General features: G+C 30.4%; 1 protein-coding gene across 1 annotated transcript; it reads left to right on the forward strand.

The window, feature by feature from the left end:
• The first annotated feature begins 6,342 nt into the window (after positions 1–6,342).
• On the forward strand, positions 6,343–10,334 carry LOC120091818 (21.7 kDa class VI heat shock protein). Its single transcript, XM_039049959.1, has 2 exons — positions 6,343–6,761; positions 9,828–10,334. The coding sequence occupies exons 1-2, from the start codon at positions 6,449–6,451 to the stop codon at positions 10,115–10,117; spliced, it is 603 nt and encodes a 200-aa protein (XP_038905887.1). The 5' UTR covers positions 6,343–6,448; the 3' UTR covers positions 10,118–10,334.
• The last annotated feature ends 4,208 nt before the right edge of the window (positions 10,335–14,542 follow it).

Below are 14,542 nucleotides of genomic sequence, written 5' to 3' on the forward strand. Positions count from 1 at the left end.
AGAAATTAATGATAATGAATTCATGTTTCCACTCCAATCTTTATAATTTAGAGAGATCAAAGAGTCAAGCATAAACATCGTTATCATAACTGCAATAGTTAGAATTGAGTGACTGAAAAGTTCAGTCATCACTATTACCATAAACCTCGTTGTTGATGAGAAAGCTAGGCTCGAGGCATGATTTATAGTTTTCATTTAGCCTTTTCTGTTTGTTATGACAAAATTTATGAGGCACTACTTTACAAGAATATCCTCTTGTATCCATTATCGAATTGGTTAATATCCTTATTTGTTCTCATCTTTTTCCGTAAGATTGTTGTAAGCAAAGTACATGTGTTTTCTTTGGTTAGTTCTTTATTTCTGTCTCGGTTCTCACCCTTTTTAATAACATACTGTCCTTTATAAATGGAATTAAAGTAGGTTCGAGAAACGTAGAACTCAGAAAACGTGGGAAACTGATTACAGTTTTTGTTTCTGGAAAAAATAAAATATAAGAAAGAGAGAAATCTTGAGCTGGAATACTCAAACAACTTTCTAGTGGTGGAGAAGATAATGAGGGCAACATCGACATCGCATAAAATGGAAAGCTCTTTAGCTTTGTTGAAAAGTCCCCTCCGACGCTTGGAGAAAGTGATCTGCCTCGCAGTGGCGTTATCGATCTTCCTGATCTGAATTTTCTCCTTCACCATTTCAATCTCTATAACTAGCTATAGCCTTGCTTTATGATAGAGAAACACTGAGAAAATTGAGAGAGAAACATGAAAAAAGTTCAGATAAAATAGTTTCAGTTAGAGAAATTTGTAGTTTCGTGAAAAGAAACAGTAAAAGGCCGAACTAACCAGTGAACAATTGAAGGAATTGAGCCAGAAATAGAAAATCCGAAATAGGCCTCACAGGAACGGAGAGGGACAGGGGAGTGAGACCAAGGGAGATAAGAAGGCAAGATGGGCTAGGGCTTGGAAGAATGTGGATTTTCCGGGAAGGGGAAGCGTTTTTCAGAAGTGGGATTCCGATGAGGGGAAGTGGGAGGGGAGGTTTTAGAGTGGGGAGTGAGACCAAGGGAGATAAAAAGGCAAGATGGGCTAGGGCTTGGAAGAATGTGGGTTTTCCGGGAAGGGGAAGCGTTTTTCAGAAGTGGGATTCCGATGAGGGGAAGTGGGAGGGGAGGTTTTAGAGTGAGAAGTGAAGTAAATGCAGAAAGTTAGAGTGTTGAAAGCGAAGAAAAGGAAGATGATCTTGAGTAACAGAGGGTTTTGGCCTTTAGAAAGGGAAATGAAAAAACAAGAGCTTGGGTTTTGGCCTTCAGAGAAGGAAATGAAAAAAATGGGGGGAAAATAGAAAGTTAGAGGAAAAAGTGAAGTGGATCTTTAATGTCGAAATCGACATTAAAGATACTCATACAATGTCAGTTTAAAACTGACATTAAAGATCCGTTTTAAAAAAAAAAAAAACAAAACCGACATTATACATCCAATTTCACTTTTTCCAACCGACATTAAAGCCCAAAATTCTTGTACTGTGACCTATCCTAGCTCGCTAATAGTGGCAACATATGTTATGCTATCATTTTCAACTTAGGATCCAATATATAGTCCAGCAAAATCTCTTTTGAACCTCTTGAAACATACTACTGCAATATGAATATATTGCCACACAATTGACACATTGGCTATGAGACATTATTTCTGTAGTTTCCATTTCTATCAAGTCATCTTCCTCGTTCATTTCCTGATTGGCTCTTCTAAATGAGCCACTATTTTTTTTGTTTGCTTTCGTTTGCATCTTGTCTATGGGAGACATAATTGGCATTCAAAGTATCCACATTTTCATCAGTACACTTATCACGCACACATTCAATCTCCCAATATTATGTTCGAATGTTAGTAATGTGGAATAATGCAAAGAAGACCACATAATTAATTCTATACCTTTAATTTGACAGACTATTGGGATGAGTTCAGCTTCTAACCTGACTAGAATACAATATATAAGATAATTGAAAGGAACAACTTCACTTTCTAGATTGAGATTTTCAAAGTTTGTTTCATGAATACAAGGGAAGCTAGGCATCCTCATTAGTCTATTTCCTTGTGGTTTGCAAAACATTCCTTTAGTTGAATTATTTTTGCCCTACTTGTTGCAGCATATTGGTCTTCTAATGCTACCTACACTTCCCTTGAAATGCTAAGATAAACTACATCACAAGCCATTGATGCAGTCATAGAGCTCTAGGAGACACCCTAGTAGTGCTTGGCCAATGACCACTCCATTCTTCGTGAGTTGGATTGGATATGGGTTATAAAGTTCATTCGAGCTTCTATTCATGGAAAATGACAATGAAGAATATTAATATAGAATTTGGAACCTCACTTCTTATTGAGTATTATTATTTGGAGTATTTATACAGCCTTGAGAGTACAAAAATAGCAACATGGAGTCAATTGTGTAGAGTTTGTTACCCAGCCCACAACTAAGGAAGCAATAACTTACTCTTATTTTCAATGTCAATAACCCAACACACCCATTAGCCAAAATATTCCCTACAAAATAGAAGAATTGCTAATGCGTTAGTGACTTTAATGGTGCTTATTCATACAATGCTCACCATCAAGTTACATTTTCATATTCCATCTTTGTTTTAACCAACAAGTTGATGAACTGGTTGTTTTGTAAATTTAAATTTTAAAAGATTCTAGATTTAAAAAAAATGAAAATTCTAAAATATAATAAGCTTAGGCATGGTCTATTTTATATAATTTTACATAAAAGATGTGACAAATCAACTTTATAAAGTACCAAAAAAAAAAATGAAAAATGAAAAATTGTTATAAGAACCAAATTGTTATGTTGCAACAAGTGGCAGATATCTCCACTTGGTCCAAAAGTTGACATTTGAACAAGAAATTGTGAATGCCCCTCCTCCTCTCAATGTGACAATGGAATTTTGAGAGCTGAAAAACCAATACACTAAACAAGCATATTCCAATATTGCTTTAAGAAAAGGATGGGAAAAAAAGGCAAATATGAAAGATGCCAATTCCATTTAGAAGAAAAATGCACCAAAATATATATATATCACAATGTGATTTGGTAGTTAAATAAAGGGCCCTTGGCCCTTAAGAAAATGAAGAATATGGAATGTTTGTACTTAAAAGTAAAGATAAAGAGCCAAACACCATACCCATAATATATATTCCTTTCCCTTAACTTTGTATAATTAATAATGCATGTTTGGATGAGAAATATTATTTCATGAGTATAAATATTAAATATCTAAAATTTAAATGCTTAAATTTTAAATATCATAAATAATTAATGTAGGTGTTTTGAATATACATAATAATTATTAATGTCGAAAAGTTAAATTTGTATGCTTGATTTTAGAGAAATTTTTACTATAAAATGTAAATATTTTTAAATATTTTTTTTATATTTAAAAAGACCCATTTGTTTTATCAATTTTTTTATAAAAACCAAAATCGAATAATTAATTGGTTATATGTAAAAAAACAATTAAAGTAGTAAAAAATTCAGATTAATATAATTTAATATATTATTTTATCAATTAATAATTGAATCACTAAAATAAATCAAATGAATATTTTAACATTAAACATTAATTTCATTATTTAATTTAACTACTAAAAATAATTAAATAGAATATTTATAATTATTAAGAAAATTTTATCTTATAAAATATTAATGGTACATCTATAATTGAAATTTATGAAGTCTAAATAACACATTTATATTTTAGTAATTAATTAAAATTAGTAGAAATGATTTATTGATATAATTTTATTAATTAATCAGGTTATATTGTTATTGTTACTCTCCAAGATATAAAAAATACCACCTATATGGAAGGTATTAAAAAACTCACGAGATAGAAAATTGTAGAGTGGAGAAGAAGTCGTAAATTTAAATTCTAGATGAAGTTCATGTTCAAAATTGAGAGTAGCTTATATGAAATTATAATAATGTATTTTTAAGGAGAATGACCGAAGTTTACCTTTTCCTCTTTGCATTAAGATGAGGTATATCTTTTCTTATCTTACATAAGTTAGGAATAGATCTGATTGGATCAATGATTAGGTTGCACTTGAACTTATTTGATCCCAAGTCAACTTCATCTTGGATTTATCTTCCCTGTCTAAGCTCCTGATGTCTTGCATTATTCTTTGATGTATCCTTGTTCATTCTATCCTATAAGTATTGTCTTTTCATTGGTTTTTCACCATGGGTTGACGTTCTTTAGTGTCTTTTACCATAAAAGATTTTTCTTACTGGGGGTTTATTTTTCTTTGGTTTATGACTATGGATGTGAAATTACGTATGTCTTTTTCTACAAGACTTCTTCCTTGGATAGTTAGATTGCGAACAAGTTCAACTTGGTTTTCATCATCTTCTTAATTTTGGAATAGAAAGGTAGAGCACTCTCGTTTTTATAGATGACGCTAACTGTTGATGTTAAAATCTGGACAATGGAAAACGCATATGATCTTCACGTGATAACAATTGTAAATTTGGAGAAGAGATAACCTGCAAAATAAAGAAAAATTGATAGTTTTGCTATTCTTGCAACCTCAAAAAGTATCTTTATTTTCCAAAAGATATTTTATATAAAATAAATTGCAAAGTTGTAATATTATATTTTACTTTAATAAAAAAAATCCTTCATTTACATAATTGACATCTAACCTAACATAGAAATGATTAATTAGGTCGAACAAAACATAACTCAACTAACATACGATATGTATTAACAACTAAGAGGTATGTAATTCGAATTCTCCCACCTCTACTAGAAAAGAAAGAAACAACATTCTCTTTCAAAATTACGGCTAGATTCATGGTCAAAATTGAGTTGTTGGTCATTGAAATTTGATCGATATTTGAAATCTTTAAAAGAATGTTATTAATGAAATTTTAATAACGTTGATTAAATGATTAAAACAACTAAACTAAAAAAACATAATAATTATCAAACAAACCTTAAAACGGACATGGATTTGGTAGGTAAAAGAGGAATATGAACAAAAATATAAAGGGTATAATATTCACGAGAGATTGGTAAAAGATATTAAAAGAAGATTAGATTTAGAGAATGGAGTAGGAAAAGAAATTTTTGTGTATAGCTAAAGTCGAATGTTGAATGGATTATTCAAGCAGTACGGCGGTTGTCCTCCAATCCTTCTTTGAAAAATTAAGAAGAAGATAGGAAAGAAACTACATATAGTATTCACACAAAGTTTAAAGAATATAGAATCCCATATATATACTAATCCATCAAATGTTAGTTTAAAGAAAATTATTAAAATATATAAGCCCAAAAATAGACTATTTAAAGCATATTTCATAACACCTTTTTTTTTTTTTTTTTTCTTTTTTTGGTTTTTATAAGAAGTGGCTTCTTATCCAACCATATTTTCTTTGTTTTCTTATCTAACTTTTTCAAAAGAAAAAAACTATATTGTAAAATTTTACCCAAATTTTGAAATCTTTTGGTTCTATAATTTGACTAAAATTTCTCAAAAGTGCCTATAAACGAGTGAAAAACACGAAGAATTTATGTAAGAAGTTAGTTATATGACAGATTTAATTTCTAAAAACAAAATCATCATAACTTAGACTCACATAACTAAACACGCAGTAGATAGAAAAAATGTCAAAACACTCAATAGATACTAATATACTTCTATCAGCGTCTATCAATGATAAACTTATATCAATCTCTATAAAAAAGGATTAAAATAATTTTGTTATTTTGTGTAAATAGTTACTCTTATTTTTCTATTTTTTAAAATGTTCCTTAAAGAAATATGTATTTTCTCAAATTAATAAAATTTTTACATAAAATCAAATCGAGTGACACCAAAGGAGTAAACTATGTGAATTTGTGTTTGGAAGGTAATAGACACGCACTCTAATTCAATCAAATCTATGAGTTAAAAATCAACCAAATAAATTAACGATTTTGAATCATACATCACAATGGAATCAATCTAAGGCGAATGAAAACCAAATTCATGGAACCATGAAAGGAGTGATGTGAGTTTTGCATTAGAAAGAAAATGACACCATATTCTAGTAGCTAAAGGATGGAGAGCTTGGGTAGAGCTTTTTCTTTTATCATCCTCAAAAAGGTAAAAATTTGTATCACATCAAGATAATGGCATCTAAGGCAAAGTTGAGAACCCAAATATATGCCTACCCACATTATCACCTCACCATTAACCCAACAAAAAAAGGGAAAACAAAAGCAAGATTCCAATTGCCTTTACAGCCCTCCAAATATTCCCAAAGCATTTTTGCTCTTGTGCAATGCCATATTTTTTCCCTCATCCTTTGTCTTTAACATGTGTTATAATATTAATAGCTCCAAGACACACTTCCAAGTTTTCTCTTGCACCCTAGCCACATACTGCTCCACCCCTCCCTTCAAGCCATGGCCACTTCAAAACAACAACTTGAAGTCCGTAAAGAAGACCACCATACTCCATCAAAATGGACTGTTGCTTTGGGAGAAGATGTTTTTAGAAGATTTCTAGGGCAATCTAACACTGCTGTGCAAAAGGTGTTCAGCGATGGCTCGTTGTTTAGCCCGTTGCTGTTCGGAAAGTTCTTCGACCCGGCCGATGCTTTTCCGCTATGGGAGTTTGAGTCTGATCTACTGTTGTCTAACCTTCGCAGCTCTGGAAAATCTTCAATAGATTGGTTTCAAACTGATCAAGAATACGTTCTACAAGCAGAATTACTAGGTATTTTTTTCACTTATTCCACCTTTTCTGAAAAATACTAATACATTTTTTTTTTTATGGAAAATTCAACCTCAAATCTTGAGATTTTTAGTATAAATTTATGTTACACTAAATTATGTTCACATTAGCTTAATTACTATTCTTATCATCTCATTTGAAAATTTTAAAATTAAAAGATCAAGCATTAAAATTATATAATTAAGTAATAAAGAAAATGTGTAAGGAGAAATTTAGTAAAAAAAATTATATGTATATTTTATTTAGTATAATTAGGATTGAAGAATTCAAATCACAAATCTTGTGATTAGTACACTCATATACCAATTGAGTTATGTTTATTTTGACTTAGATTTCAAAATATGAAAATAGTATTTAATAGTGTAAAATTAAACATTTAATTGATTTTGAGTGATTAATGTTATGCTTTTAATCAACTCATATGCTATGATCGATTTTCTTATAGTAAATATTGAAAACCACTTTTGGTCCCTCAATTTTGTTAGAAATATCAATTTAGTGGATCTTGAACTTTGAATTGTTATAACTTAGTCCATATAATTTTAGTTTTATAACAATTTAATTCTTGTATGTTAGTAAGAAACAAATTTAGTCACCGTACTTTTAAATTTGTAAAAGTTAATCTCTATTGGAAAAAGTTTTATAAAGATTAAACATCAACTTTTGTTGTTTAACAATTTGGACTTTGTAGCTCATAAACATATCGAGAGACTAAATAGTTTGTTGATTTATTGCGATTGAGGCATAAGAAATGTAATTAAATCTTAACAATAAAATAAGGACTAAATTGTTGTATGTTAAAATTTAAAGGCTAATTAAATTGTTACAAAATTTAAAAATACATCTAGATGGTCACAAATGAAAAGTTGGAGGATTTTTAAGATTTTTAGTTCGGCTAAAAACACTTCCTGAAAACTATTAGATAATTTCAAAATTTATAACCTTATTAATTATTATTTTTTTTCTTTAACTGAAGGTCTAAAAACAGAGATGAAAATGGTGGGAGGACAAAGTTACTTTAAATCATAGACTGAAGAACTAAAAAATGTCCCACATCGAAAGACTTTTAGAATCTCGAAGCCTTTAAAAAATTTAATTTAAAGTTGTTAGCCGGGATGTGGGTAGGAACACCACGCGCTATTCTAAACCCTAAACCTAATACAGAATTATGGGGAATTTCCCCGGCGTCTACCCCGTAGACCTCGAAAATAAACGCCGATGCTTTGCGTGTGGTTTTAAGTTTCCGGTGGTCAAATTACGCCTTTGAGGTTCGTAGGTGGTGTGCTGCTCCACCGTGGCCAATTGGTGCCATTGCAGTCACCAGTATCCTCGCCTCTTAATCATCCCATTTTTTATAATATTCCAAAGTACTTTATTTTTGTTATTATTATTTTTGTATATAATAATACCTTTTTCGTCTTGGTGTTTATTCAGTGGGTTTTTATTCTTTCTTGTTCACTTTAGAAAGCCACTTTTTTTTTCATAGGGTTCTTAACTTTAAATTTATAAAGTTAACTTTTCTCTCAATTCTACTAGCTTTATCAAATACTTATTTTACACTATAACTCAACTTGTTAAAATATAAACTTTGAACTAATTCGAATTCTTTCACATCTATTTGGTTCTTCTTTCACAATCCTTTTTCTATATGCACACAACAATTCTAATTATGTAGAGATCAAATTCTATTATTAGTTATTTGTCTCTTAGGAACATATTTTTATCAATAATATATGTCTAGGCACTTGATTGTTTTATTTTATTTTATTTTATATTTTTAATTATTCTCATTTTAGTAATTTACTATTCAAGAAATTTTTTAATGTAACTAAAACTTTTAATTAGATCAAACAAAAAATTGAAATTATACCACTAAGATGAAATTATAAGTTTAATTAATGTTTTTTTAAGTTTATGTCTAATCGGTTCATGAACTATAAAAAAAATAAAATAAAATAAAAAATTCTAGTAAGTTTCGAAAATTTTAATTTTGTGAGTAGGTTACTAAATTTTAAATATAGTGTTTAATAAGTCTTTAAATTTTTAATTTATATTGAATAGAGATCCTTTGAACTATCAATTTTAAGGTTCTTGATTTGTTCAACATTGTAAAAAACTCAAACATCTATGGGTAATTGTTTTAAATGGTAAAATTGTTGAAAATATTTTTAAATATAACAAAATATCACTGTCTATCAGTAATGGACCGCGATAGAATTTTTAATTTTATGCTTATTAGGTCTCTAGAAAGTTTCGATTTTTTATATAATAAGTCTTTGACATATTTAACATTTTGTTAAAAGAAATTAATGTAACTATTAGACATAAGGTTGAATCTTCTGTTTGATGGACTTTGAAATTCTATTATATTTGTAAATAACTTGGCTTATTTTTATTTATTTAAAAATAACCCAACATCTATTATATAATTTAACGTAGAAATATATTTTTTTGACAATATGTGAGGTGGGGATTAAACCTCGAGCTTCGAGGTCAATAGTCCATAATTGATGTCAGTTAAACTATACTCTAGAAATAAAATATTAAGTCTTTTAATAAGCTATATAATAATTATTATTATTATCATTAAAGTATTAATAGAAGTTATTTTTACCATAATAGTTTTTGTGAACCTTCTTACCATAACTTTTTTTTAGTACAAAAGGGTGAGAGGATTCAAATATAGATCTCTTGTTCACAAAAAAATATTAAATATTAGTCAAAGTATTCTCATTTTGACCATTCCTATCATAAAAAAGGGATGATCAATATATTATAGTCAAAACAGGTATTATTTTTTATTTTTTAGTAGAAAAGTGCTTTTAACTTTGATCATGGTTAAGAGCATTTCTCAAACATTTATTTTGCAGAGATTTGAAGTTGAAAGGATCATGATAAGAGAATAGATTTTAATGCTGAATTATGTATGCAACAACTACATTTTAAAAGACTCTCCAAAGGCCCTTCAATTCTCTCTGTTGCTTCTCATACAAAAAAAGTTGGGTGATATGTTTGATTTGACACAAAGCAAAATTTGACAAACCACAGAAGCTTGGAGAAATGCATTACAAATCTCCATAGAAGATGGGAAGGTGTTAGAGATAAGTGGTCAGTTGAAGGAGCAACAAAGAGAAGGCAAGACGATCGTCGATTGGCGACATGTCAATTGGTGGGAGCATGGATACGTTCGACGACTCGAGTTGCCCGAAGACGCTGATTGGTCTAGAATGGAGGCTCGTATGAAGAATGACAATGTTCTTGAGATCAAGATTCAAAAGTCAGAAACTAATCAAGGTGTTGAATCAAAGAGCAAAGATAATTCTGATGAAGATGCTTAAGTTGATCATGAGCAAATTTCTAATGGAAAATGTGTTTAACTTAAACATAATTTACATATTCTCTGTGATTGTGACAAAAGAAAATGTGTTTAACTTGAACATAATTTACATATTCTATGTGATTGTGACAAAACAACAAGGCATGGATCTCAATTATGTGTATGTTAATGTTATTGCTGACCAACTTATATGGATGAGAATACAAACAATTTCAAAATGTCTAGTACTATATACAATTTCATTTCGTTTCTAGTCTCGAATCAAATTCTTACCGGCTAATTACCATTATTATTATCATAATTTCGTTTACATTATTCTAATTGAACTTGAAAAGAGATCCAAGATTTATATCCAAACCTTTTATGATAAAGTGATGGCCAATAATTTACTGGTCTAAATTACCTATACATATTGTTGAAATGCCTTAAATCTGTTATCTGGTACTCCGAATGATCAAACACAGGGTCTAAATTACCTATACCGGCCTATACATATTGTTCATGAAGGGATTGAATCTCGTAGTTGAAGTGAATGATTGTTTTACTTTCAATTTTGTTTTACAAACAACACAAAACAAAAGAATACAACATAAATAATGAACAAACTCAATAGGTTAAGCATGTTTAATTAATTATACAAAGAAAAAGAAACAATTTAACACTCTTTAAGAATTCTAGTAATTCTTCTTCTTCCTCAACAAATAACATCAAGATCTCCTCTAGGATGTGAACATAATACCATCACTGGGTCTTCCCGACTATTCTCTTGATAAGGACTGGTTTGTGTAAACCGACTTTTGAAAGAGAGAGAATTTTGTTGTGGAGAAGAGTTTTTCTACTAAGAACTCTTTCTTTGTGAAAAAAAAAAAAACTTGAGAGAGATAGGAGGGAGAGTAAGAGATATGGATTAGACACACTAACCCCTTTCCCCTTTTTTTCTTTTAGGTGAAGTAGGAGAGAAACCACCCACTTTCTATTTATTTATTAAAATTAAATAAAATACATTTAATTTAATTATAATTAATTGATCGAATTAAATTGATCTTAAATTATATATCTCATTATTTAATTAAATGTAGAATTAAATCATATTCAAATGCATATTTTTCTCATAACATATGTTTTTAATATGAATTTCATTCATATTTATTAACCTATAATTTTAATATGAATCTCCTTCATATTAATTTTTAACCCACAGCTATAATAAGAATCTTATTCATATTATTTTAATATGAATCTAATTTATATGATTTATTATTTGAATCTTATTATATAGTTTAATTTTGAATTTTATTCAAAATTAACTTTATATTATAATGTATCTATATACATTATATTAATGGTATTATATACGATTAATGTTGTTCCCTTAATTAATTTGAACAATATAAATTCTTTCAAACCTAATGGTCTTTGTTTATCCATTATGAGAGAGACCTAATGAACCAACAGATTAGAAGCTCCAATGATTCGAGGTTAATTAATTAAACATTTTAATTAAATTAACCAACATTCATTAACTATGGATCACTCCACTTGAAGACTCACAGTGCACTCTTCACGCTGTAGAAGATTTTGTGTCCATGGATCTAACCATTATAAGTAAGTTGACCCTGCATCAGTTGTTTGCAATTACAATTGGGTCAAATTATCGTTGTACCTCTGTAATTACCTCTTACTCCTTAAGTACTATTAATCCCTCTAATGAACAATCTATATATGATCCTACCATAAATCAAGTCCCTCTTGGGCCAATGAGAGGACAGGTACATTCGTTTTACCCCTGTAATTACCTCTTACTCCTTAACTTGAATCTATATCCAGGTTAGGTGAGTATTCTCCACTAGGCATGTTTCAACTATTAGTAAATTTTATTTACCTTGGTTCGCTTTTTTCACTTTCTTTTCTGCCTAGTACTTTGGGCAATTACACTTCCAATGCCTATCTTCTCCGCAATGGAAATACTTTCCTTTGGGAGCTTATTTTTTTTTTCTTAGTAGTGATTTTCTTATTCCCTTTACCCTTCTTCTTCATTTGTACATCTTTGTCTTTTGAAGAAGAGGGAACAGACTTCTTTTAATAAGTGGGTTTTGTTCCAGACGTAGAACCTTTTACAAACTTTTTAGATCGTGAAATAACATTTACTTCACTTTCTTTAAGTTTCATCATAGATTGATATGTCTGTAGCTCATTCAACAGTGTAGTCAAATTGTAAGTAATTTTGTTAATAACAACATTTGTTCTGAAAGGTAGATAACTCGCTGGGAGAGATTCTAATATCATATTGACGTGATTGATTTCATCTATCATCGCCCCATGAGCCTCAACAATATTAAAATGAACCATCATATCGAGAACATGTTCTCTAACGTTGGTACCATATTTCATGCGAGTACTATAAACATACTTAATGGCTTCTTGTCGAACAGAGGATGACGGTTGCTCGAACATCTCTTGGAGCGACGTCCTTATCTCACGGGCAGTGGACATTACCTCATGTTTCTTATTAAGTACATCGGATATACTTGCTAAGATATAAGCCCTAGCTTTTTCGTTAGCCCTAACCCATCGATCATAGATGTCCTGAACATTTCGGTTCGCTGTTGTACTGGAAACCGGAGGACATTCATCCGACAACACAAACCTGAAATCATCCACAACTAATATTGTATTAATGTTAGATTTCTAGTTTGAATATCCTTCTCCGTTAAATTTATCAGAAGCAAGCAGTTGTATAATTCAATTTGACATTGTTGAAAAAAATTAAACAAATTCTATTAAACTTATGCATCTAAATCCAATTTTTAGCAAAAAACAATAAAGTACCCAAAAAACTTTATTTATTTGCAACGATACTTTAGTGATTTAGAATAGTTGCTACCGTGAGGCAGTCAAATATTCCTTTTCCTGAAGCAAGAAAATTTTGACCAAATACTATATCAGAATAACTCTTTATTCCTATAGTTCTTTTGGTTATCGTTTTCGGTCAAGATCTTTACTAATAATCAGTAATTCTTGTAAGTGTGACCCGCCTTTTTCAGATTTTATAGAACGGTATGAACATGCCCCTGAAATGAAGACAATATCCAACACGAAACTATAAGGCCCTATTCATTTTTTAAGCTTGAGTTGTTCCAAATCCTATGTTACAACCCTCCGTGGGGATCATTGTGGTTAACGACTGGCTAATGCCACCTAAAAACGACAACAAGTGCAACATAGGAATCTCACGGTTCAAACTAATGGAGAAGATTGTAGAACAATGTTGACACATTTCCTTCACCCACTTACTATGAACTACTTCCCCCATTCACTTTGTTATTGACCTATGCAAACACTTTCCATATGAAGTAGTCACGGTAAAAGCGATAGGAAGCTGAGCATGGATCTCACTGTGTGAACTCTTGGGGACGTAAGAGCTATTAACTTTATATCGAATATATTGTTATTCTCCCACTGAAGTGTTCTAAATGTTTGGATATTAGGTTTTATTACGGCTAATTAAGAAGAACCTAAGTCTGTGATTTTATCCAAGTATAATGTTTATATTTGGATATTAACATACGATGTCTATGTATTTAAACTAGTTTTAAACCTCACATCACTCACGCAAGCTCATAAAATCAGTTAACAATGCTGAATATTTCGGTCATAATCCCCAAGTAGGAGGTGTTATGTAAACCATCAACTTAAGTACCTCCAGCCTTAGACAGGTTTATGAACCGATTTGAGTTTGTAACCAGATTTATAAGGTACAATCTATTTTAACAGTTAAAACTAGTTGTTAGCCTAAGTGAGCATGTTGTTTATCTTTGTTATGGATTTTAAAGTCTAATTTCATTTTATAACAAACTTATGAAACAAATATGCTTTAAATCAACCATAACATGCTCCAAAGGCAAAAATTAACATAACAATTACATCAATTTTTAGCAAACCCTAAAACATGCATACTATATATTATAACTAATTCTAACATATAATAATGCATGTAGCATGTTTACTTATGGTGGGATTTTAAACTAAAATGGCATATTTTATGCATAAACATGTTTAATTCAAAAATAATACATATCAAATGCATACAATAATTAAATAACACTAATATGGTTCAACTTTGGCATTCTAAACAAACAAATAAGCTAAATTATTACAATAATAGCTCAAGAACAACTTAATTTGATGAAGAACCGCTCGAACCGATCCAAATTGGACCTGAACTGGCCCACCAAGGCACCAAATGATGTTGAACCGGACCGGTTTGGGGGAGAACTGATCGAACCAATTTCTTCAACCCACGAACCAGCCAGACAAAGCGTGAAGCAAAAACCCTTGGGATGAACAGCGTCGTGATGCTGCATCCTAGCATTGCAATACTATTCATCAGTAAGCCCGTGCATTGTAACGCTCGATGAACAACGTC

This window comes from Benincasa hispida, chromosome 11, assembly GCF_009727055.1.
Source record: "Benincasa hispida cultivar B227 chromosome 11, ASM972705v1, whole genome shotgun sequence".
Lineage (NCBI taxonomy): Eukaryota > Viridiplantae > Streptophyta > Magnoliopsida > Cucurbitales > Cucurbitaceae > Benincasa > Benincasa hispida.

Coding starts and splice junctions, on each gene's coding strand:
- LOC120091818 (XM_039049959.1), top strand. CDS start 6,449: ATGGCCACTTCAAAACAACAACTTGAAGTCCGTAAAGAAGACCACCAT. Junction 6,762..9,827: donor TCTACAAGCAGAATTACTAG/GTATTTTTTTCA, acceptor GACAAACCACAG/AAGCTTGGAGAAATGCATTA.